General features: G+C 42.5%; 2 protein-coding genes across 3 annotated transcripts in view; one reads left to right on the top strand and one right to left on the bottom strand.

Annotated features, from left to right (window-relative positions):
* TIMP4 (TIMP metallopeptidase inhibitor 4) overlaps positions 1 to 20,694 on the bottom strand; it is a 49,992-nt gene extending 29,298 nt beyond the window's left edge. The window contains exons 1-2 of one of the 2 annotated variants that reach the window (XM_056524264.1): positions 20,535 to 20,694; positions 1,338 to 1,434 (exon numbers count right to left, since the gene is read on the bottom strand). In XM_056524264.1, coding sequence (XP_056380239.1) covers position 1,338 — 1 coding nt within the window. In that variant the 5' untranslated portion in view covers positions 1,339 to 1,434; positions 20,535 to 20,694. Of the gene's footprint in view, positions 1 to 1,337; positions 1,435 to 10,618; positions 10,906 to 20,534 lie in introns of those variants that run through there. The other variant, XM_056524262.1, reaches the window with a different exon arrangement.
* Positions 1 to 23,857, top strand: part of SYN2 (synapsin II) — a 193,953-nt gene that overhangs the window by 63,075 nt on the left and 107,021 nt on the right. The window contains exon 6 of the mRNA XM_056528113.1: positions 21,672 to 21,734. Coding sequence (XP_056384088.1) covers positions 21,672 to 21,734 — 63 coding nt within the window. The remainder of the gene's footprint in view (positions 1 to 21,671; positions 21,735 to 23,857) is intronic.

The raw sequence follows: 23,857 nt of genomic DNA, 5'->3' as shown, positions 1-23,857 counted from the left end.
GGCCTGTAAGTTTCAGTAGACAACCCCATAAAAAGATAACAGTGGGATGAAGATGATTTGTTGTTGGGGACTAGGACATTTAGCTAGTGGCCTAGGAAATCCACAGTTTCAGACAAGGAAAAACGCAACACAATACTTAGTCCAAGTGTCGGTGCAAGCTTCACCTGTTCCCCTCGTGAGAGAGAGGAAGGTGGATGAGCCTAGAGGAGCCCGCAAAGGGATGAAGGAATCCTGAAGCCTGTCCTAGCGTCTAGCGCGTCCGATAAGTTTGGTGCACCTGGGTGAATATAATATGATCTTTCTATTGTAAATCTTTTTGATACCAAGAAACTACTAAGCTATACTAAAACTATAAGTATTGTGTTGCTTTTTTCCTTGTATGAAACTGTTGATCTCAGTGAGTTGGGAGTCCTCACTTTAAAACGCACCAGATCTAAACCCAGTGTGAATAGGTGGTAGCACACTTTTTTTTCATTTACGCCTAGGAAATCCATATTAAATCCATGATTTAAATTAAAGGGGTACTCCGGTGAAAACCTTTTTTCTTTTAGATCAACTGGTGGCAGAAAGTTAAACATATTTGTAAATTACTTCTATTAAAAAATCTTAATCCTTCCAGTACTTATTAGCTGCTGAATGCTACAGAGGAAATTCCTTTCTTTTTGGAACACTGATGACATCACGAACACAGTGCTCTCTGCTGACATCTCTGTCCATTTTAGCAACCATGCATAGCAGGTGTATGCTAAGGGCAGCATGGTGGCTCAGTGGTTAGCACTGCTGCCTTGCAGTGCTGGGGACTTGGGTTCAAATCCCACTAAGGACAACAATAAATAAAGCATTATTATTATTATTATAATAACGTCAGCAGAGAGAACTGTGCTCGTGATGTCATCAGAGAGAATTCCAAAAAGAAAATAATTTCCTCTGTAGTATTCAGCAGCTAATAAGTACAGGAAGGATTAAGATTTTTTAATAGAAGTAATTTACAAATATGTTTAACTTTCTGCCACCAGTTGATTTAAAAGAAAAAAGGTTTTCACCGGAGTACCCCTTTAAGTTGCTGAACAGGATTTTTTCATTGTTCTGCTGTCACTTAGTGACAGAACCAACATGGCTCATCTCACCCCTCTTCCCTACTCCTGTCCTTTTCGGATTCACAAGGCTTTTACTGGGTAGCTGGATCTGTTTTGTAGCTATATATGTTGTAAAGGAATCAGCCAGACAAGACAAAAGAGCGCTGACAAGGAGAAGACAGAATGTCACACCACTAATCACCCGCACAAAAGTGACGAGGAAAAGTGCTCGGCCCAGACTTAATTAATTTCTCTGCTTACTTCTTATAGGAGATCTGACATGAATTCCGAGCCTTCTCACAAGACTAACTCAGCTAGTTGGTGACTGGGGCCCGGCAGTATTGTAGTAAGGCGACCCCTGAGAGAAAGCACAGTAGAATAAAAACATGCTCTGTTTTGCAGGAGCCAAGGAAACATCATGATTTAGACCAAATTAACCTTCAGGGTTTATTCACACATACAGTTATCCTGTCCATATTTGATTTACAGGATTTGAAGCTGCAGATTTCAATGTAAGCTAAATGACTGAACACAGCTTCAAATCCTGTGCATTAAATATGTGCAGGATACTGTATGTGTGAATACACCCTCAGTGTATGTGTGTGTGTGTGTAGGGCTGGGCGGTATACCGGTTCATACCGAATACCAAAATTTTTGTGCTGCACGGTATGAATTTTAACCCATACCGCAATACCGGTTGGGCCCCTCCCCCTCGGGAATAAATGAATTATCAGCCCAGCGCTGCGCTGTCTCCACATCGGGGAACTAATCATATGTGACCCGTGAGCGCTGTTCTGCCCCCCCCCCCCCCCCCACATTAATTATCAGCCCAGCGCTGCGCTGTCCCCAGCGGGGTACTACTCACATATGTCACCCGCAAGCACTGCCCTCCTCGCCCTCCTGTTTGTTGCGCCCGCCGGCACTGACACTCTGTACCAGTGGTCTTCAACCTACAAATGTCACTAGTCCGGGGCCGGAGCGCGGAGAAGAGGGCCCCCCTCCCGGTGAAAATGGACAGCCCGGAACGACTAACCCTCCCCACCGGACGGTCCCTGCAGCATAGATGGCCTGGACCAGCTCACCCTTCCTTCCCACTGAGGGGAGGTGAGTAGAAAACTAAAAGGGGGAGTCTGGATGATGACGAAGGCCGCAGTGGTCTTCAACCTGCGGACCTCCAGAGGTTTCAAAACTACAACTCCCAGCATGCCCGGACAGCCGATGGCTGTCCCGGCATGTTGGGAGTTGTAGTTTTGCAACATCTGGAGGTCCGCAGGTTGAAGACCACTGCTCTATGCTGTATCCCTATGCCCGGGCTACAAAAGGTAAACAAAATAAACTTTAACTCGCCTTCCCCGTCAGTCCGGACCAGCTTCCTAGGGAATGGAACGTCGGAAAGCCGTCAGCCTATCACCGGTGCAGCAATGTTCCGCCTCGGCCGCTGATAGGCTGAGCCCACTGTCATGTAAGAAGCCGGCTTCTTACATGACAGTGGGCTCAGCCTATCACCGTCTGAGGCAGAACATCGCTGCGTCCGGTGATAGGCTGACGGCTGTCCGACGTTCCATTCCCTAGGAAGAGCGTAAGGCCGACGTAGGAACATGTGTTAAAGTTTATTTTAGTTTACCTTTTGCAGCCCAGGCATAGGGATACAGCTATAGAGTGTCAGCGCCGGTGGCCGCAACAAACAGGAGGACGAGGAGGGCAGCGCTTGCAGGTGACGTGAGTGGTACCCCGATGGGGACAGGGCAGCGCTGGGCTAATAATAAATTTTGGGGGAATACCGTTATATACCGTGGAACCGCCATAAGTTACAAAAATACTGCGGATACACATATTTGGCCATACCGCCCAGCCCTGTGTGTGTGTTAGAAATATAAATATATAATTAATATATATATATATATATATATATATATATGTATATATATATGGTATATATATATATATATTTTTTTTTTTTCGGGGGGGGGGGGGGGGGGGCTGGAGTTGAGGTTATCAAACTTTAGAGACAATCTCATAGTTGTCTCTAAGGGTATTAAAGGTTCCCCAAAAAACGAGTTGATCACAGGTTGTGCCACTAATGGGACTCCCAGTGATATGTGGTAATCTGTGAGGAAACATGTGGGCAAGTGTTTGGTTCCCTAATTATTGGAGTTAGAGTTGAAGTGAGGACTGAATGGCATTAAGATTATTAGATATTAAGGTTATCCTCCTCAAAAATGTGTTTTTTATTAGTAGTGTATTTAGGTGCTAAAACCCACTAGAGATCAGTAACTTTTATTAATTTATTTAATTAGTAACAATTGATCAAATTATGGAAGTTAATGTGGAACGTATATGGTGCCACCTGTATGAACAGATGAAGTCATTAGAGATGAGCGAATTTACAGTAAATTCGATTCCTCACAAACTTCTCGGCTCGGCAGTTGATGACTTATCCTGCATAAATTAGTTCATCCTTCAGGTGCTCCGGTGGGCTGGAAAAGGTGGATACAGTCTTAGGAAAGAGTCTCCTAGGACTGTATCCACCTTTTCCAGCCCACGGGAGCACCTGAAAGCTGAACTCATTTATGCAGGAAAAGTCATCAACTGCCGAGCCGAGAAGTTCGTGACGAATCGAATTTACTGTAAATTCGCTCATTTTGGAATTCATACTTGTTGAAGCCAGAATATAATACATAAAGTGTGGATTCTTTTATATAGAGGACATAATCTACATTGAAAAATTGAAAGGAGGAGCCCCCCATTCAAATGTACAGAGAGAAAGAATAACAGAATTGGGACAAATGTTCGTAAATAGATGTACAACAAAGAGAAATGTTCAGCGCTGCTCCCGTTAAAAGAATGACCTTTTTTCTGAATTCACCGAGGTACAAGACTGTAAGGTAGACACAGGTGACGCGTTTCGGCTCTTGAAACGCGTCACCAGTGTCTACCTTACAGTCTTGTACCTTGGTGTATTCGGAATAAACGTCATTATTTTAACGGGAGCAGCGCTGGACATTTTTTTGTTGTACGTATCTACCGTGGTATAGTCTGCACCAGTCCGGGCGCTGCAGGACACAGGAGGCGAGCTGAATGCTTGCACCATACAGCTTTTGTAAAAAGATGGCTTACAAAGGTATCTTAAATTGACACACATATATAAGGATTCAGCAGCAAAATTGGGTGCAGTATACACAGAGAAAACTCTTTACTGTTCATTGAAAGAAATTTTGGACATACAATATAATGAATGAGAGTTTATATTTCGATATTTTTTTTTTACTACAGAATTATAGCTATAGCTACCATTATGAACATAAGACACAATGCTGGTGTAAACGGAGACCTTAAAGGGGTTATCCATTAAAAAAAAAAAAAACTTTTTTTTATATATCAACTGGCTCCAGAAAGTTAAACAGATTTGTAAATTACTTCTATTAAAAAATCTTAATCCTTTCAGTACTTATGAGCTGCTGAAATTGAATTGTTCTTTTCTGTCTTAGTGCTCTCTGATGACACGTGTCTCGGGAGCTGTCCGGAGTAGAAGCAAATTCCCATAGGAAATGCACAGAGCAAAATAGGTTTGCTATGGTAATTTGCTTCTACGCTGGACAGCTCCCGAGACACGTGTCATCAGAGAGCACTTAGACAGAAAAGAACAACTCAACTTCAGGATCTGATAATTATTGGAAGGATTAAGATCTTTTAATAGAAGTAATTTACAAATCTGTTTAACTTTCTGGAGTTAGTTGATCTAAAAAAAAAAATCCTGGAATACCCCTTTAAATGGGTAATTTTTTTTTTAAATCAGCTGTGCCAGAAAGTTAAACAGATTTGTAAATTACGTCTATTTAAAAATCTTAATCCTTCCAGCACTTATCTGATGCTGTATGCTCCACAGGAAGTTCCTTTCTTTTTGAATTACTTTTCTGTCTGACTTGAGTGCTCTCTGCTGACACCTCTATCCATGTCGGGAACTGTCCGCAGCAGAAGAGGTTTGCTATGGGGATTATGCTCCTGCTCTGGACAGTTCCAGACATGGTCAGGGGTGGCAGCAGAGAGCACTGTGGTCAGACAGAAAAGAACTACACAACTTTCTCTGTAGCATAGAGCAGCTGATAAGTACTGGAAGTATTAAGATTTGCATAACTTCATAACTTTCTGGCACCAGTTAATTTAAAAAAAAAAATTGTTTTCCACTGGAGTACCCCTTTATAGGGATATTGCTATATCAACTAATGAAGTAAAACATCAAGTTAAGGGTTTTAACAAATACATACATTTAGCAGATTTTCCTCCTCCTTATAGTTCTGCTCATTTCCTGCCCTTGTTTACAGCTCGTTGTCTAGGTTACAGACCACCACTCCTCTCTAGAGCGGGTGGTAGGGCTGGAGTGTGTACAAAAGGAGGCAGATCTACTAAATTTATGTATTTGCAAAAATAGTTAATTTGACATGCCTTACAACTTTCACTTCGTGAGTTAAGATGTAAATACACCTTTATAAGGGGCTCATTTGCATATATTTTATTAGAGGGGTATTCCAGGGAAAAACTTTTTTTTACAGATTTGTAAATTACTTCTATTAAAAAATCTTAATCCCTCCAATAATTATCAGCTGCTGAAGTTGAGTTGTTCTTTTCTGTCTGGCAACAGTGCTCTCTGCTGACATCTCTGCCTGTCTCGGGAACTGCACAGAGTAGATGAGGTTTGCTATGGGGATTTGCTTCTAAACTGGGCGGTTCCAGAGACAGATGTCATCGGAGAGCACTTAGACAGAAAATAACAACTCAACTTCAGCAGCTGATAAGTATTGAAAGGATTAAGATTTTTTAATAGAAGTAATTTACAAATCTGTTTAACTTTCTGGAGCCAGTCAATATATATTAAAAAGTTTTTTCCTGGATAACCCCTTTAATGCATGGTTACTAGGGAAGGGGGTCCTATCTTTTGAATTCTCATCTCTTGGCCAGAGTGGAGTGTTGCTACAAAGAGTGTCTCTCTTTCTGGAAGATGTATCCTGTCCTGCGTGAAGCCCGCTTGGTTTTAGTGGGCATTTTTAATATGGAAGTTCTGCAGGGTAATTATAGGGGTACTCCACTGCTCAGCGTTTGGAACAAACTGTTCCGAACGCTGGAGCTGGCACCGGGAGCTCGTGACGTCATAGCCCCCCCTCCTCATGACATCACGCCCCGCCCCCTCAATGCAAGTCTATGGGAGTATTTAAAGGGGTACTCCGCTGCTCAGCGTTTTGAACAAACTGTTCCGAATGCTAGAGCCGGGAGCTCATGACGCAATAACCCTGCCCCTTCATGACATCACGCCCCACCCCCTCGATGCAAGTCTATGGGTAGGGGCGTAACGGCCGTCACGCCCCTTCCCATAGACTGGCATAGAGGGGGCGGGGCGTGATGTCATGAGGGGGCGGGGTTATCACGTCACAAGCTCTCTGCTCCAGCATTCAGATCAGTTTGTTCCAAACGCTGAGCAGCGGAGTACCCCTTTAAATACTTACTGCCAACTTTCCACAACAATCACAGCTGATTGATAGGGGTCCCAGTAGCAAGACACTTTGTGGTATGCTGATCTAACAAGAAGAGAATATCAAGAATGGAGAATCCTCTTAAACATCTCTTATAAATAAATACAAATTGAAATCTGCAGTGTAATTGGCTGCTTTGGGCCACAAGGCTATTTTGGATAAATGAGGCTTCATCTATCTTCATCTATGCATATGAGCCAAGTTTCCTTTGTAACGTCATGTAAACGTTGGATCTACATGTATTATTAGAAAAATAGTTCTTGTTTTTGAAGGTTCTCCAATGTTGATGTCACGTTAAACCAACGCTAAACTATCTGCATGGCTGTCGCTTTTTAAGTAGACTTGCTGTTCCTAGGTATGTCAATAGAACCCTTCTTTGTAACAAATACCCACATACACAACTACCCTGCAAGGATCTGAGTTTCAAAACAGAATTAAAGGGGTATTCCAGACAAAAACTTTTTTATATATATCAACTGGCTCCAGAAAGTTAAACAGATTTGTAAATGACTTCTATTAAAAAATCTTAATCCTTTCAGTACTTATGAGCTTCTGAAGTTAAGGTTGTTCTTTTCTGTCTAAGTGCTCTCTGATGACACCTGTATCGGGAAACGCCCAGTTTAGAAGAGGTTTGCTATGGGGATTTGCTTCTAAACTGGGCATTTCCCGAGACAGGTGTCATCAGAGAGGACTTAGACAGAAAAGAACAACCTTAACTTCAGAAGCTCATAAGTACTGGAAGGATTAAGATTTTTTTTAATAGAAGTAATTTACAAATCTGTTTAACTTTCTGGAGCCAGTTGATATATTAAAAAAAAGTTTTTTTTCCTGGATAACCCCTTTAACTTTGAATTTGGAACACCACATACAGTGATCCCTCAACTTACAATGGCGTCAACATACAATAGTTTCAACATACAATGTTTTTTTCTGGACCATTGTAACTTGAAACCAGACTCAACATACAATGCCAAGGACAGTCCAGATCTGTGGGACATTTCACAACTGGAGGAACTGACCTATCAGAATGGGCATTTTACTGGTAAATTACCTGTATTACTTAAAGGGGTATTCCAGGCAAAAACTTTTTTTTTATATATCAACTGGCTCCGGAAAGTTAAACAGATTTGTAAATGACTTCTATTAAAAAATCTTAATCCTTCCAATAGTGATTAGCTTCTGAAGTTTTCTGTCTAACTGCTCAATGATGATGTCACGTCCCGGGAGCTGTGCATGATGGGAGAATATCCCCATAGGAGCTGCACAGCTCCCGGGACGTGAGTCATCAGAAAGCAGTTAGACAGAAAAAAAGCAACTCAACTTCAGAAGCTAATAACTATTGGAAGGATTAAGATTTTTTAATAGAAGTAATTTACAAATCTGTTTAACTTTCCGGAGCCAGTTGATATATAAAAAAAAGTTTTTGCCTGGAATACCCCTTTAAGTGAATGCACTGACCGGCTGTCTGGTAGCGCCCCCTACAGTACAGGGAGGAACTACAAGTTCTGTACTACTCTTTACCTGTGCCAGGGTTAGCTGCTCCTTTGGATACACAGTAAGGGCGGCTCCATTTGGGACACTGTGTGCACTGTATAGGACCCTGAAGAAGCTCTGTCCTCTACATAAATCAGTGTTTCCCAACCAGGATGCCTCCAGCTGTTGCAAAACTACAAATCCCAGCATGCCCGGACAGCCAACGGCTGTCCGGGCATGCTGGGAGTTGTAGTTTTGCAACAGCTGGAGGCACCCTGGTTGGGAAACACTGACATAGACAGTGATTTACAGCTCCCAGCAACTCTTTCTTACTTTTATATGTAAGGACTTGCTCTATTATCTACTTATTTTTCTTTAATTCTCACTTTTTCCTATTTTTGGATGACATTTTGGTGGCTTCAGAACCAATTACCAGGTTTCCATAGAGTTCTGGTCTCAACATACAATGGTTTCAACATACAATGGTCCGTCCTGGAACCAATTAATATTGTAACTTGAGGGACCACTGTATGTTCTTCACTTGTAACCACATATTTCTCTACAGGCTGCCATTGTATAATGGGGAGAGCCATAAAAGAAACCCAGAAAAGTCAGTGTAAGCGATGATCAGTCATGTTAGGAGCCTGGCCCACAAAGGTATTCTCTTGGCATCTTTAGAGCTATTAATCAGTATGCAGCGAGCGCAATCTACACCATTGAGATGCTAATTGGGAGGTTCTTCGGAGTGGCATGTTGTACATCTACTGCGCACATGGGATGAGAGCTAAGCAGCCACAGCACGACTTGATGAATTCAATGGACTTTATGTTTTCTTATATGTGTCCGACAGCAGGAGATGAATATATTTCCCCATGATGGACTGATATGTGTCACAAGTCACAATAGTACATTTTATAAGAATTGTAATTAGAGAATAGTCTCTGCAATTCAGATGCGCAAAAACATTGCAATCCATCATTGGCTCAGTTTGGTGCCAGATCATCTGTGTCACTTGCCACATTACAAGTCTCAAAACTAAGTGAGTTATTGGACATTAATAATCCCCTGTGGCATTCAGCAATGTTACTGCAAAAATATAGAAATAGAATGTTACCGTATATACTCGAGTATAAGCCGACCCGAATATAAGCCGAGGCCCCTAATTTCACCCCAAAAACCCAGGAAAAGTTATTGACTCAACTATAAGCCTAGGGTGGGAAATACATCATCCCCCCCTGTCATCATCCAGACCCCCGTCATCATCACCCTGTCATAATCCAGACCCCCGTCATCATCACCGCCTGTCAATCCCTGTCAATCATCGGTGGTCTTCAACCTGCGGACCTCCAGATGTTGCAAAACTTCAACTCCCAGCATGCCCGGACAGTTGTAGTTTTGAAACCTCTGGAGGTCCGCAGGTTGAAGACCACTGCGGCCTTCGTCATCATCCAGTCACCCCCTTTTAGTTTTCTACTCACCTCTCCTCGGTGGGAAGTTAGGGTGAGCTGGTCCGGGCCATCTATGCTGCAGGGACCGTCCGGTGGGGAGGGTTAGTCGTTCCGGGCTGTCCATTTTCACCGGGAGGCCCTCTTCTCCGGCCCCATACTAGTGACATTGCCTTGATGACGACGCACAGGGACGCGCATGAACGTCCCTTTGCGTCGTCGTCAAGGCAATGTCACTAGTCCTGGCGCGGAGAAGAGGGCCCCCCGGTGAAAATGGACAGCCCGGAACAACTAACCCTCCCCACCGGACGGTCCCTGCAGCATAGATGGCCCGGACCAGCTCACCTTTCCTTCCCACCGAGGGGAGGTGAGTAGAAAACTAAAGTGGGTGTCTGGATGATGACGAAGGCCGCAGTGGTCTTCAACCTGCGGACCTCCAGAGGTTTCAAAACTACAACTCCCAGCATGCCCGGACAGCCATCGGCTGTCCGGGCATGCTGGGGGTTGTAGTTTGGCAACATCTGGAGGTCCGCAGATTGAAGACCACTGAAAGAGATTGACAGGCGGAGAGTTCACTCGAGTATAAGCCGAGGGGGGGCGTTTTCAGCACGAAAAATCGTGCTGAAAAACTCGGCTTATACTCGAGTATATACAGTATCTGTTACATTAATTTCAGTAGTCAGCCCTGGCGTGTAGAATTTGTGCGCAAGGTTTCCCACAATTCCAGCCCAAGTTGCATGTTTTGAAACAGCCAGCGCATTGGCTCCTATAGGTCGCCATCGGGGCACATTTCAGCTCCTGCCAAACAACACCGTTCTATCCGGATGCCATCTCTCCTTCCTAGCTGAGCTGATTTTCTCATTTCACACCACTCTCCACTAACCCTAGAAATAGAGGCATTTTTTACATAGCTACATAACTGAATTCTTGATTTTATTGTCATGTAACCAGTGCAGCCCCCCAAAAAAGTTTCATGACCAATCCCCAGGTCTGTAGAAGAAAATGTTAAGAGACTAAAAAATAAAAAAAACACACAAAATGTTTTATACCCTATGTACAAGTAACATAAACACGTAGTAAATGATATAGAGAGACTCACCAATATCCGCATTACAGAATTTCTGCTGGGGGTGGGTGGGGGCACAGCTGCACGCCTCTGTCAGCTCCTTAAGGGTTAAAAGGAGCAGGGCGCAACAGAACAAAGTGTGTGTGAAAGGATTCATGCTGAGCTTACAACATGCACTTCAAGCCAAGAAAGTGATTCTCTTCAGGAGATGCGAAGAGCTGGATATGTCTTCCGTCTGACAAGCGTGGAAAATTCTTCAGTCGGAGAACAGGCTCTCGCACCCTGATGTCTTATTACTATGGCATGTTCCCTTCTTATTTATGGATGAACGGCAGTAGCTCCGCCTTCTAAACACAAGAAAACACCAATCACAGGAGGAAAATCGAGTGTGATAGTTTGCTGGAACAGAGACGGTCACTAACTTGTTGTCACTTCCTTATTGTTGTGCCGGAGTGACTCTTTACCAATGTACACCTAGCACCTTCCTACATGTTCCGTAAAGGTGACCGCAGATGGCGATGATTTTCTGTAAGACTGTTCAGTGGCTTGAGACTGATCAAAATGCCTCCCAAACAATTAGCTTTTCTTGTGAATGGGATCCCGATGATTTTCTGTAAGACTGTTCAGTGGCTTGAGACTGATCAAAATGCCTCCCAAACAATTAGCTTTTCTTGTGAATGGGATCCCGATGATTTTCTGTAAGACTGTTCAGTGGCTTGAGACTGATCAAAATGCCTCCCAAACAATTAGCTTTTCTTGTGAATGGGATCCCGATGATTTTCTGTAAGACTGTTCAGTGGCTTGAGACTGATCAAAATGCCTCCCAAACAATTAGCTTTTCTTGTGAATGGGATCCCGATGATTTTCTGTAAGACTGTTCAGTGGCTTGAGACTGATCAAAATGCCTCCCAAACAATTAGCTTTTCTTGTGAATGGGATCCCGATGATTTTCTGTAAGACTGTTCAGTGGCTTGAGACTGATCAAAATGCCTCCCAAACAATTAGCTTTTCTTGTGAATGGGATCCCGATGATTTTCTGTAAGACTGTTCAGTGGCTTGAGACTGATCAAAATGCCTCCCAAACAATTAGCTTTTCTTGTGAATGGGATCCCGATGATTTTCTGTAAGACTGTTCAGTGGCTTGAGACTGATCAAAATGCCTCCCAAACAATTAGCTTTTCTTGTGAATGGGATCCCCCCCCCCCACCCTTTACCCCCCCCCCCCCACCCCATTCACTCATCATACACCGATGGGACATAGGAAGGGTTGTTGTCTACATTAATAAAGATTTCATAATGATCATCAACCTAACTGAACAAGGATGTCCAAAAATAAATAAATACACATTTTGGCTCCATTTTTAAATACAGTGGTCCCTCAAGTTACGATATTAATTGGTTCCAGGACGACCATTGTATGTTGAGACTAGTGATGAGCGAACTTACAGTAAATTCGATTCGTCACGAACTTCTCGGCTCGGCAGTTGATGACTTATCCTGCGTAAATTAGTTCAGCTTTCCGGTGCTCCGGTGGGCTGGAAAAGGTGGATACATTCCTAGGAAAGAGTCTCCTAGGACTGTATCCACCTTTTCCAGCCCACCGGAGCACCTGAAAGCTGAACTAATTTATGCAGGATAAAGTCATCAACTGCCGAGCCGAGAAGTTCGTGACGAATCGAATTTACTGTAAGTTCGCTCATCTCTAGTTGAGACCATTGTATGCTGAGACCATAACTCTATGGTAACCTGGTAATTGGTTCTGAAGCCACCAAAATGGCATACAAAAATAGGAAAAAGTGAGGGTTAAAGAAAAATAAGTAGATAACTAATATAGATAAAGCAAATCCTTACATATAAAAGTAAGAAAGATCTGCTGGGAGCTGTAAATCACTGTCTATTTCAGTGTTTTCTAACCAGGGTGCCTCCAGCTGTTGCAAAACTACAACTCCAAGCATGCCCGGACAGTCGAAGGCTGTCCGGGCATGCTGGGAGTTGTAGTTTTGCAACAGCTGGAGGCACCCACTTTGGGAATTACTGTTCTATGTAGAGGACAGGAGCTTCTTCAGGGTCCTGTACAGAACACACAATGTCCTAAAAAAAAGTAACATGGAGCCGCCCTCACCTGGTGTCCAAAGGAGCAGCTAACCCTGCACAGGTAAAGTATACAGAACATGTAATACCTACCTGTACTGTAGGGGGAGCTACCAGACACCAGTCAGTGCACTTTAGGAATATACGGGTTTTACCAGTGAAATATCCATTCTGATTGGTCGGTTGTTCCAGCTATTGACATGTTTCACAGATCTGGACTGTCTGTAGTATTGTATGTTGAGTCTGGTTTCAAGTTACAATGGTCCAGAAAAGACCATCGTATGTTGAAACTATTGTGTGTTGAGGCCATTGTAAGTTGAGGGATCACTGTACAAACAGGAAGCCATTGCAAAAGTATTGTGTTATTAGATGTACAATTGAACAAATAACTTAGCCAGAGTTACAATTGGCTGGGTGTTAAGAATGCCAATGACTTATATATTGCTATCCTCTAAAGGTGCCCATACACTTCAGTAGCTGTTGGTCAACCTATCTCTCCCATTCCCCACATACACATAAATTTTTGATTGGGCCAAAGGTCCTTGTGTTCTCGGTGGAGAATGGAGGGGTAAGCCACTGCCAGGCTCCTCTGGTTGCAGTTTATCTCTCTGAGAACAAAAGGGTTGGGAAATTAAAATCCAACATGGCAGATCTTTCTATCCCCCTACATCATCTGTTGGGTAGAGTTTGGAGGCTCCCATTAACATTAGACAGTTAACTGCTTCAGCCAAAATGGGCATGTTCAGCAGACTTTAGGGTCTATGCACGGGTAAACTATACATTTGAATACACCCGAAAGGGTAGGGTCACAGAAAGTGCATCCGCAGCATCAAATGTGCTGTGGATGTGCCAATGGCAGTAACAAAAGAGCGAGCTCCCTGCTGCGGCAGGGTAGCTCTATGTGTCTGCTCATAACGGTGGATTTTCTGCTGCACATCTGCTATGAGCAGGCACTGTGTCTGTAGTAGGAAATCCTCCGCTACAAGTGTACACACAGAGGTACCCAGGCGCAGCAAGGAGCTCGCTCTTGCGACTGGCGTTGGTGCATCCGCAACGTGAATTACACTGCAGATGTGCTTCATCTGACCCTAAAGGGTATTTCCAGCTGAACTAAGATTGTTAAACTTGTAGGACACATTGAGTTAAATATGTTTACATTTACAGTCATTTAGCAAACCTGCCTCCCTATCCTGATATTCCAGCACCTTCCCTCCCCTTGTTGCCTAGGTTACAGAGCACCACTCCACTCCAGACCCTAAGCAGCGACCTATCAACAAGTCGTGGAAAGGAGCAGAAATAGGACATAAATCATAGGACATGTCAGATTAAACTATGTTCATTGTGATGTGAATACCCTGTAATGTTTGATCCCAAATGTGCTGTTTGTTATGATTGGTAGCCACAACACAGATGCATAATTTCTATGGACCCAATTGTCTAAGGGATTTCAGCTCTTTAAAGGGGTACTCCGGTGGAAAACTTTTTTTTTTTTATCAACTGGTGCCAGAAAGATAAACAGATTTGTAAATTACTTCTATAAAAAATTGTTAATCCTTCCAGTACTTATTAGCTGATGAATACTACAGAGGAAATTATTTTCTTTTTGAAACACAGTGCTCTCTGCTGACATCTCTGTCCGTTTTAGGAATTGTCCAGAGCAGCATATGTTTTCTATGGGGATTTTCTCCTACTCTGGACAATTCTTAAAATGGACAGAGATGTCAGCAGAGAGCACTGTGCTCGTGATGTCAGCAGAGAGCTCTGTGTTACAAAAAGAAAAGAATTTCCTCTGTAGTATTCAGCAGCTAATAAGTACTGGAAGGATTAAGATTTTTTAATAGAAGTAATTAACAAATCTGTTTAACTTTCTGGCACCAGTTGATAAAAAAAAAAAAAAAAAAAAAAGTTTTCCACCGGAGTACCCCTTTAACAAGGGTAGTGCTGCAACAGCAGTGTAAACATAGCTTTAAAGGGGTATTCAGATCACATTAATTTATCCCCTGTCCACAGTAGTATTTCGACTTTAACTTTTAGAGGGAGCCCGACCACTGAATGCCCCGACATCTGCATGAGTTTTAATAGACAGAAGTAATTATACTGCTGGGACACTCCAATAGGACTCATTTAGTCAATTAAATGACATAAAATCAGGGGCAGTCATAAGAGTGTTTAGGCTTTAGACATCTTATTTCCACATAATTTTCCAAGGAACAAGGGTAATCTAGACATAGATTAAAGGGGATAACCAGGAAAAAAATTTTTTTTTATATATCAACTGGTTCCAGAAAGTTCTGAAGTTAAAGGGGTACTCCGGTGAAAACCTTTTTTCTTTTAAATCAACTGGTGCCAGAAAGTTAAACAGATTTGTAAATGACTTCTATTAAAAAATCTTAATCCTTCCTGTATTTATTAGCTGCTGAATACTACAGAGGAAATTCTTTTCTTTTTGGAATTCTCTCTGATGACATCACGAGCACAGTTCTCTCTGCTGACGTCATAATAATAATAATAATAAGTCTTTATTTATTGTTGTCCTTAACGGGATTTGAACCCAAGTCCCCAGCACTGTAAGGCAGCAGTGCTAACCACTGAGCCACCATGTTGCCCTTAGCTTACATCTGCTATGCACGGTTGCTAAAATGGACAGAGATGTCAGCAGAGAGCACTGTGCTCGTGATGTCATCAGTGTTCCAAAAAGAAAGGAATTTCCTCTGTAGCATTCAGCAGCTAATAAGTACTGGAAGGATTAAGATTTTTTAATAGAAATCATTTACAAATCTGTTTAACTTTCTGGCACCAGTTGATTTAAAAGAAAAAAGGTTTTCACCGGAGTACCCCTTTAAGGTTGTTCTCTGAGGACACGTGTCTCGGGAACCGCCCAGTTTAGAAGCAAATCCCCATAGCAAACCTCTTCTAAACTTGGCGGTTCCCGAGACACGTGTCATCAGAGAGCCCTTAGACCAGTGTTTCCCAACCAGGCTGCCTTCAGCTGTTGCAAAACTACAACTCCCAGCATGCCCGGACAGCCAAAGGCTGTCCGGGCATGCTGGGAGTTGTAGTTTTGCAACAGCTAGAGGCACCCTTGTTGGGAAACACTGCCTTAGACAGAAAAGAACAACCGTAAGTTCAGAAGCTCATAAGTACTGAAAGGATTAAGATTTTTTAATAGAAGTAATTTACAAATCTGTTTAACTTTCTGGAGCCAGTTGATATATAAAAAAAAGTTTTTTCCTGGAATACCCCTTTAAGAAAAGACACCGGCTGCACTGTACAGGATGCATCTCATTACATGGATTCTATACGCTTGCATACTCTTTACTCCTGAAGAACGATATTTGGCAAGTGAAGCCAATAAACCTCATCAGTTTTCTAACTGTTTAATTTGTTAGGTCAAAGCCAAATGCGATAATTATTTTGTTCGTAGAAATATTTATGGACATTTATCAACGGGTTTAGTCAGGTTTTCTTTACTAAAATTGTCGCAACTGCGACTACGTGATTTTTCGTGCAACATTTTGACTGGAAAGCGAGAAAAGCAAGTTTTCCAAAAATTAACTACGTAGTAATAATTTTAAAATGGACTACGGGTAGTCGGGTATTTATTAACTGCGACAGTCGCAACTGCGCAAAAAAAAAAAAGTCACAACAGGGTTAAAAATTGACTAAATTTACTCCAGCTCAAACATGGAGCAGAAAAAGCTACTACCAAAGTAAAAAAGGTAAAATTGCTTACGTGAAAGAAAATTATCAACAGGCTGAAAGCAGTTGATAAATAAGTCGCACATAAGCAAAAAAATAGTAAGGAAAAAATTACTAAAAAAAAGAATACATAAGCAAAGATTGATAAATGTCCCTCAAGGTGCACATACATTTTTTGATACTGGCATTATTACATTGTTGCATACAGTGCCAGGTTGTGTCAATTGTTATTCATTTATGTAATAATGGAAGTCTTTTACACCCGATGACAGATTCAGCTCCTGGTCTATTATTAAATATGGAAATATGCTGTGACACATTAAATATGGAAATATGCGGTGACTGTTCATCTTGGTGTGGTCCCTTCAGTTTCTTTATATAACTATCCCTCCTGTATTTTCTATGTTAGTTTTTTGCTTGTTGATACTTTTCTCTTGGCCTAACACAGTGTTTCCCAACCATAGAGCAGGACTGAGTTCTGAAACACTGGGTGCTAAAAGAAATTCTCTCTGAAAGGGCTGTTCATTGGGAGAAATAGGCTAGGGGTTGGTGGCCACTTTGGCCGGGACACAGGTCATGCAGTGAATGATTGCTCGGTTGCACTGCAGGGATCTTCCGGCATCACAGAATATGTAAGGGGCCTTTTAGACATTTTTAAAAACCAGTTTGCTGATCCATCCCAAGGCTTGAATAATCAGGTGGCCACGCCGTATGAAAAATTGCTGGAACATTTGTGTAGCCCTTTAAATTCATCATTATCGGCTGCACATCCCGTTTACAATCCGTCAACGAATGAGACTTTGCTGGTTTATCAGATATTCCATGACCCTTCAACTTGAGCTGATTATCAGGAACAAGTGCTCCTAGGAACGCTCATTCATCTGATAATCCGCCGGTGTAAAAAACTCTTAAAGGGGTACTCCGCCCCTAGACATCTTATCCCCTATCCAAATGTTGGGGGTCCCGCCGCTGGGGACCCCCTCTATCTCGGCTGCGGCACCCCAGACATCCAGTGCACGGAGCAAACAGCCCAAACAGTCACGCCTAAGACTTGCATTAGGGAGACGTGGTCGTGACAGCACAAGCGGGGTGTGGCCGTGACAGCAGGAGTGGGCGTGGCTGTGACTTCACGAACCTGCGACGCTCTAAACGAACACCGGTTGCAGCAGGGAGATTGCAGGGGTCCCCAGCGGCCGAACCCCACGATCAGACATCTTATCCCCTATCCTTTGGATAGGGGATAAGATGTCTAGGGGCGGAGTACCCCCTTAAAGGACAACTGTAGTGAAACACTTTTATGTATACCCATGCCCTGGCCTCAAAAATAAATAAAATAAACTTGTACATACCTTCCTACGAGCTCTCGTTGGTCCGGCACAGGCCTCACAGTCCGGCAGTGCTGACCTCATTCCACTTCCTGGGGACGGGGACGCAGCGATGTCCCGCCACGGCCTGTGATAGGCTGAGCCCACTGTCATGTAAGGAGCTCTGGCCGGCTTCTTACATGACAGTGGGCTCAGCCTATCATAGGCCGGGGCGGGACGCCACTGCGGCGTCCCCGTCCCCAGGAAGTGGAATGAGGTCAGCACTGCCGGACCATGAGGCCTGTGCCGTACCAACGGGAGCTCGTAAGAAGGTATGTATAAGTTTATTTTGTTTATTTTTGAGGCCCGGGTACAGGCATATATAAAAGTGTTCCACTACAGTGGTCCTTTAAGAGAACAGGGTTGTGTTGCAAACGACAAGTGGTCATGACCCAGAAATCCATATCAAGGCCCAGTGGCATGCATTAAAGAGAGGAGCCCATTGAAAAAGATCGAAATGTGTCCTCCATTATGATGTTGAATTTTTCCACCCAGAACAAAAGGAATTAGTTTGTTTTGTTCATTTGTTTCTTCCTCCACTCCACTAGTTTCATCCTTCCCTCTACTTTCATGACCCATCAGTTCATTGGGTTCTCACTAGCATAGTAGTAATGAGGATAGGACCAACCAGGACGGGGTCCCCTCTATCCAAGCTCCCTATACTAACCACAGGATGTTTTGCTTTATCTAATTTACACTATTACGACAGCAACTTTTCTGATATGTGGAGAATTGTCTGTTTTAGAGAAAAACTGATAACAATTCACATGATCAGTTTTGCACCATGGGTGCTTTTAAGGAATATTTGTGCTTAGATTTTATTAAGAATTCAGCAAATTTATTAACGGGGTGAAATAAAGGTGCATTAAATTGGCACAATGTCAAGTATACCCAGCTGGTTATTCGGAAACTGAAGGACTTGTTCCCTAAAATCTCTAACCCTAGGACATGCCTGTATGGAAGGATTCGTGGTACTGCGGTCAGCACAGGACAACACAGCTACAGGACAGAACTGCGCAGAAAGAAGTGACCTGGTGCTTTTTCCATGTGGCTTTCTTTTTCTCATTGAATTAAAGGGGTACTCCACTTCTCAGCGTTTGGAATAAACTGTTCCGAACGCTGGAGTCAGCGCCAGGAGCTCGCAACGTCATAGTCCCCCGCCCCTGGGCGGGACGTGACGCCATGAGGGGGCGGGGCTATGACGTCACGAGCTCCCGGCGCCGACTCCAGCGTTCGGAACAGTTTATTCTAAACGCTGAGAAGTGGAGTACCCCTTTAATGAAAGATGATTTTTGGAAAGTGAAAAAGTAAAACCGCATGGCTATCGACACAGAAATTGGTGCATTCTCTACATCAAAAATCATGCAGTTAATGGCCAAGTGAACATGTCCTAATGGTTTCCAAGATGTGGGGCAAAGGGCCTGCATTCTTAGTCTGAAGCAGTGGTCTCCAAAGTGTGGACCTCCAGCTGTTGTGATTGGCTGTACGAATATGCTGGGAGCAGGAAACAAAAACTGTCTGGTTTTCCCACAAAAAATGTTCAGCTTTCCCATACATTACAAGATCTGGTAAAATGGAAGCTGTGCTGTGATTGGTTGCTGTGGGCAGAAACAGACAATATTTATTTAATTCCTCCCATTATTCTTCAATCATTACTAATATTTATATAGGGTAAAAATATGGACAAATATCAGACATTACAATATTACAATACAGAGTGAGGGCCTTGCTTGTGAAAGCTTACACTCTATGTAAGGGGAGATTAATCAAGACCTGTGCAAAGGAAAAGTTGCCCAGTTGCCCATAGCAACCAATCAGATCACTTCTTTCATTTTTAACAAGGCCTCTGCAAAATGAAAGAAGCGATCTGATTGGTTGCTATGGGCAACTTTTCCTTTGCACAGGTTTCTCCCCCTATCAAACCATTTAAACCAGAGGTCCCCAACCCAGTCCTTAAAGGGGTATTCTGGCCAAAAACATCTTTTCTCCGTGCAGCACCCGCATTCTATGAGAGGCTGCTTCTCCAGTCTCGGAAACCTCTGTGTTTCCAGGACTGGAGACGTGACGTCACACCACGCCCCCTGCACGGAGATCCTTTGGATAGGGGACAAGATGTCTTTGACTGAAATACCCCTTTAAGGCCCACCAACAGCACAGGATTGGAATTTTAAAAGTAACCATTTGATTTAGACTTTCAGGTTTCAATTAGAATTTTAAAGTAGCCTGAAAAAAAAAAAAAATATATATATATATATATATATATATTTTTAGTTGTTACCTTGTGTATGGATGCATTTCTTAGAAAATAATCTGCTGTATTCCTTAGATGCTTGTAATTAATTTAGGAATAATTCTTCTAGACGATATATCTGACATCTCTGTTTTATGTTATAGTGATGACAGTGATAAATAGGTCAAATACTTTAACAACTGATTATTAAGTGAGTACTATCAATGTGTATAACCCTGACTGATGCTCATGTATTCACACCAGAGAATGAGGAAAGAGGTGTAGAGGAATAATTTGATGATTTACATTCTCTATCTAGCTTCGATAGAGAATTATACATTTTTATAGACTGTACCGTATATACTCGAGTATAAGCCGTGTTTTTCAGCACGATTTTTCGTGCTGAAAACGCCCCCCTCGGCTTATACTCGAGTGAACTCTCCACCTGTCAATCCCTTTCAGTGGTCTTCAACCTGCGGACATCCAGATGTTGAAAAACTACAACTCCCAGCATGCCCAGACAGCCGTCGTCATCACCCAGACCCCCCTTTAGTTTTCTACTCACCTCCCCTCGGTGGGAAGGAAGGGTGAGCTGGTCGGGGCTATCTATGCTGTAGGGACCGTCCGGTGGGGAGGGTTAGTTGTTCCGGGCTGTCCATCTTCACCGGGAGGCCCTCTTCTTCGCTCCGGGCCGGGCCCCGGACTAGTGACGTTGCCTTGATGACGACGCACAGGGACGTTCATGCACAGGGACGTCCCTGTGCATCGTCGTCAAGGCAACGTCACTAGTCCGGGGCCCGGCCCAGAGCAGAGATGAGGGCCTCCCGGTGAAGATGGACAGCCCGGAACAACTAACCCTCCCCACAGGACGGACCCTGCAGCATAGATGGCCCCGACCAGCTCACCCTAACTTCCCGCCGAGGGGAGGTGAGTAGAAAACTAAAGGGGGGGGGGGGGTCTGGATGATGATGAAGACCGCGGTGGTCTTCAACCTGCAGACCTCCAGTTGTTCAAAAACTACAACTCCCAGCATGCCTGGGGCATGCAGGGAGTTGTAGTTTTGCAACATCTGGAGGTCCGCAGGTTGAAGACCACTAATTGAAGGGATGAACAGGCGGTGATGATGACGGGGGTCTGGATGATGACAGGGTGAGGATGACGGGGGTCTGGATTATGACAGGGTGATGATGACGGGGGTGTTAATGACGGGGGTCTGGATGATGACATGGGGGGATGATGACAGGGTGATGATGATGGGGGTGTTAATGATGGGGGTCTGGATGATGACAGGGGGGGGGGGGATGATGTATTTCCCCCCCTAGGCTTATAGTCGAGTCAATAACTTTTCCTGGGTTTTTGGGGTGAAATTAGGGGCCTCGTCTTATATTCGGGTCGGCTTATACTCGAGTCTATACGGGTACATTTATCCTTTTTGTTATTTTTTTTCTATATGTGATTGGAGACTCTTTAACAATATTACTTTCTATCTTCAATGTGTACAACAAAATGTATATGTTTGGTTCTGGCCTTCTTATGAGTTTTTGCACATGATGCTCTTCAGTATGAAGAGTCCCATAATTGTATGTTGAAAATCACAAGCGTCCATGATGTTTCTTGTATGCTAATATTCTGTGTCAATTTACACGTCATATTATTTTAGGAGTAATCTTTGATTTGTGTTTCTTTTGTTTTGTTTTTTTAGCTTGCCATGCCATCGTTTCCTGTTGTAGTTAAGATTGGACATGCACATTCCGGAATGGGAAAGGTAACTATAGATTTCATTTTCTTTAAATTCACTTAAGTGTATAGGAACTGAGGGTGGGTCCATGTTCAAACAGAAGCAGCACAGCAATTTTACATATATTATTTGACATCAAAGGGGTAAACATTTTTTTCTTAAATTAACTGGTGCCAGTAAGTTAAACAGATATTTGTAAATTACTTCTATTAAAAAATCTTAATCCTTCCACTACTTATCAGGTTCTGTATGCTCCACATGAAGTTCTTTTCTTTTTGAATATCCTTTCTGTCTGACCACAGTGCTCTCTGCTGACACCTCTGCCATTTTAGGAACTGTCCGGAGCAGGATAGGTTTGCTATGGGGATTTGCTTCTACTCTGGACAGTTCCTAAAATGGACAGAGGTGTCAGCAGAAAGCACTGTGGTCAGACAGAAAGGAAATAAAAATAGAAAAGAACTTCCTGTGGAGCATATAGCAGCTGATAAGTACTGGAAGGATTAAGATTTTTTAATAGAAGTAATTTAAAAATCTGTTCCACTTTCGGGCACCAGTGGATTTAAAAAAAGGGTTTTACAGTGGAGTACGCCTTTAATTCAGCATATTGTTTAATCAAACCACATGAAACATCACTTAGAAAATAGCCACATTGCATCCAAAATGAATGTCACTTTTTTTTGTTGTAAGCCCCTTAGGACACAGCCCATTTTAGCCTTAAAGGGGTTATCCAGGAAAAAAATGTTTTTTAAATATCAACTGGCTCCAGAAAGTTAAACAGATTTGTAAATGACTTCTATTAAAAAATCTTAATCCTTTCAGTACTCATGAGCTTCTGAAGTTAAGGTTGTTCTTTTCTGTCTAAGTGCTCTCTGATGACACGTGTCTCGGGAAACGCCCAGTTTAGAAGCAAATCCCCATAGCAAACCTCTTCTAAACTGGGCGGTTCCCGAAACGTGTTTCATCAGAGAGCACTTAGATAGAAAAGAACAACCTTAACCTCAGAAGCTCATAAGTACTGAAAGGATTGAGATTTTTTAATAGAAGTCATTTACAAATCTGTTTAAAGGGGTACTCCGGTGAAAACCTTTTTTCTTTTAAATCAACTGGTGCCAGAAAGTTAAACAGATTTGTAAATGATTTCTATTAAACAATCTTAATCCTTCCAGTACTTATTAGCTGCTGAATGCTACAGAGGAAATTCCTTTCTTTTTGGAACACTGATGACATCACGAGCACAGTGCTCTCTGCTGACATCTCTGTCCATTTTAGCAACCGTGCATAGCAGATGTATGCTAAGGGCAACATGGTGGCTCAGTGGTTAGCACTGCTGCCTTGCAGTGCTGGGGCCTTGGGTTCAAGTCCCGCTAAGGACAACAATAAATAAAGAGTTATTATTATTATTATGACGTCAGCAAAGAGCACTGTGCTCGTGATGTCATCAGAGAGAATTCCAAAAAGAAAAGAATTTCCTCTGTAGTATTCAGCAGCTAATAAGTACAGGAAGGATTAAGATTTTTTAATAGAAGTCATTTACAAATCTGTTTAACTTTCTGGCACCAGTTGATTTAAAAGAAAAAAGGTTTTCACCGGAGTACCCCTTTAACTTCTGGAGCCAGTTGATATATAAAAAAAAGTTTTTTTCTGCATAACCCCTTTAAGGCCACAGACAAATTTGACTTTTGCATTTTCATTTTTCCTCCTATCCTAAGAGTGATAACTTTTTTATTTTTTCATCTATAGAGCCATTTGAGAAATTGTTTTTTGCATGACCAATTGTAATTTGTAATGACACCTTTTATTCTACCATAAAATATACGACGCAACAAAAAAAATATTGCAAATTTTAGAGGGTTTAGTTTTTAAGCTGCCCCCTTTACTGTGACATGTTTTCTTAATTCTGTGGGTCAATACGATTTAAACGATACCCATGTTTACATGCTTTTCTTTTATTGTACTGTTTAAAAAAATAAAAATAAACTCAAGCTTTCTTAACAAAATTAGTATGTAGTTTTTATCTAGTAACATAGTTCATAAGGTTGAAAAAAGACCAGAGTCCATCAAGTTGATCCAGAGGAAGGCAAAAAAAAAACTCATACTAGAGGTAAAAATTCCTTCCTGACTCCAAATATGGCATCAGAATAAATCCCTGG

Source organism: Hyla sarda, chromosome 6 (genome assembly GCF_029499605.1).
Source record: "Hyla sarda isolate aHylSar1 chromosome 6, aHylSar1.hap1, whole genome shotgun sequence".
In the NCBI taxonomy this organism is placed as follows: domain Eukaryota; kingdom Metazoa; phylum Chordata; class Amphibia; order Anura; family Hylidae; genus Hyla; species Hyla sarda.
Note: the sequence above shows the minus strand (reverse complement) of the source record. Positions and strands in the feature narration are given on the sequence as shown.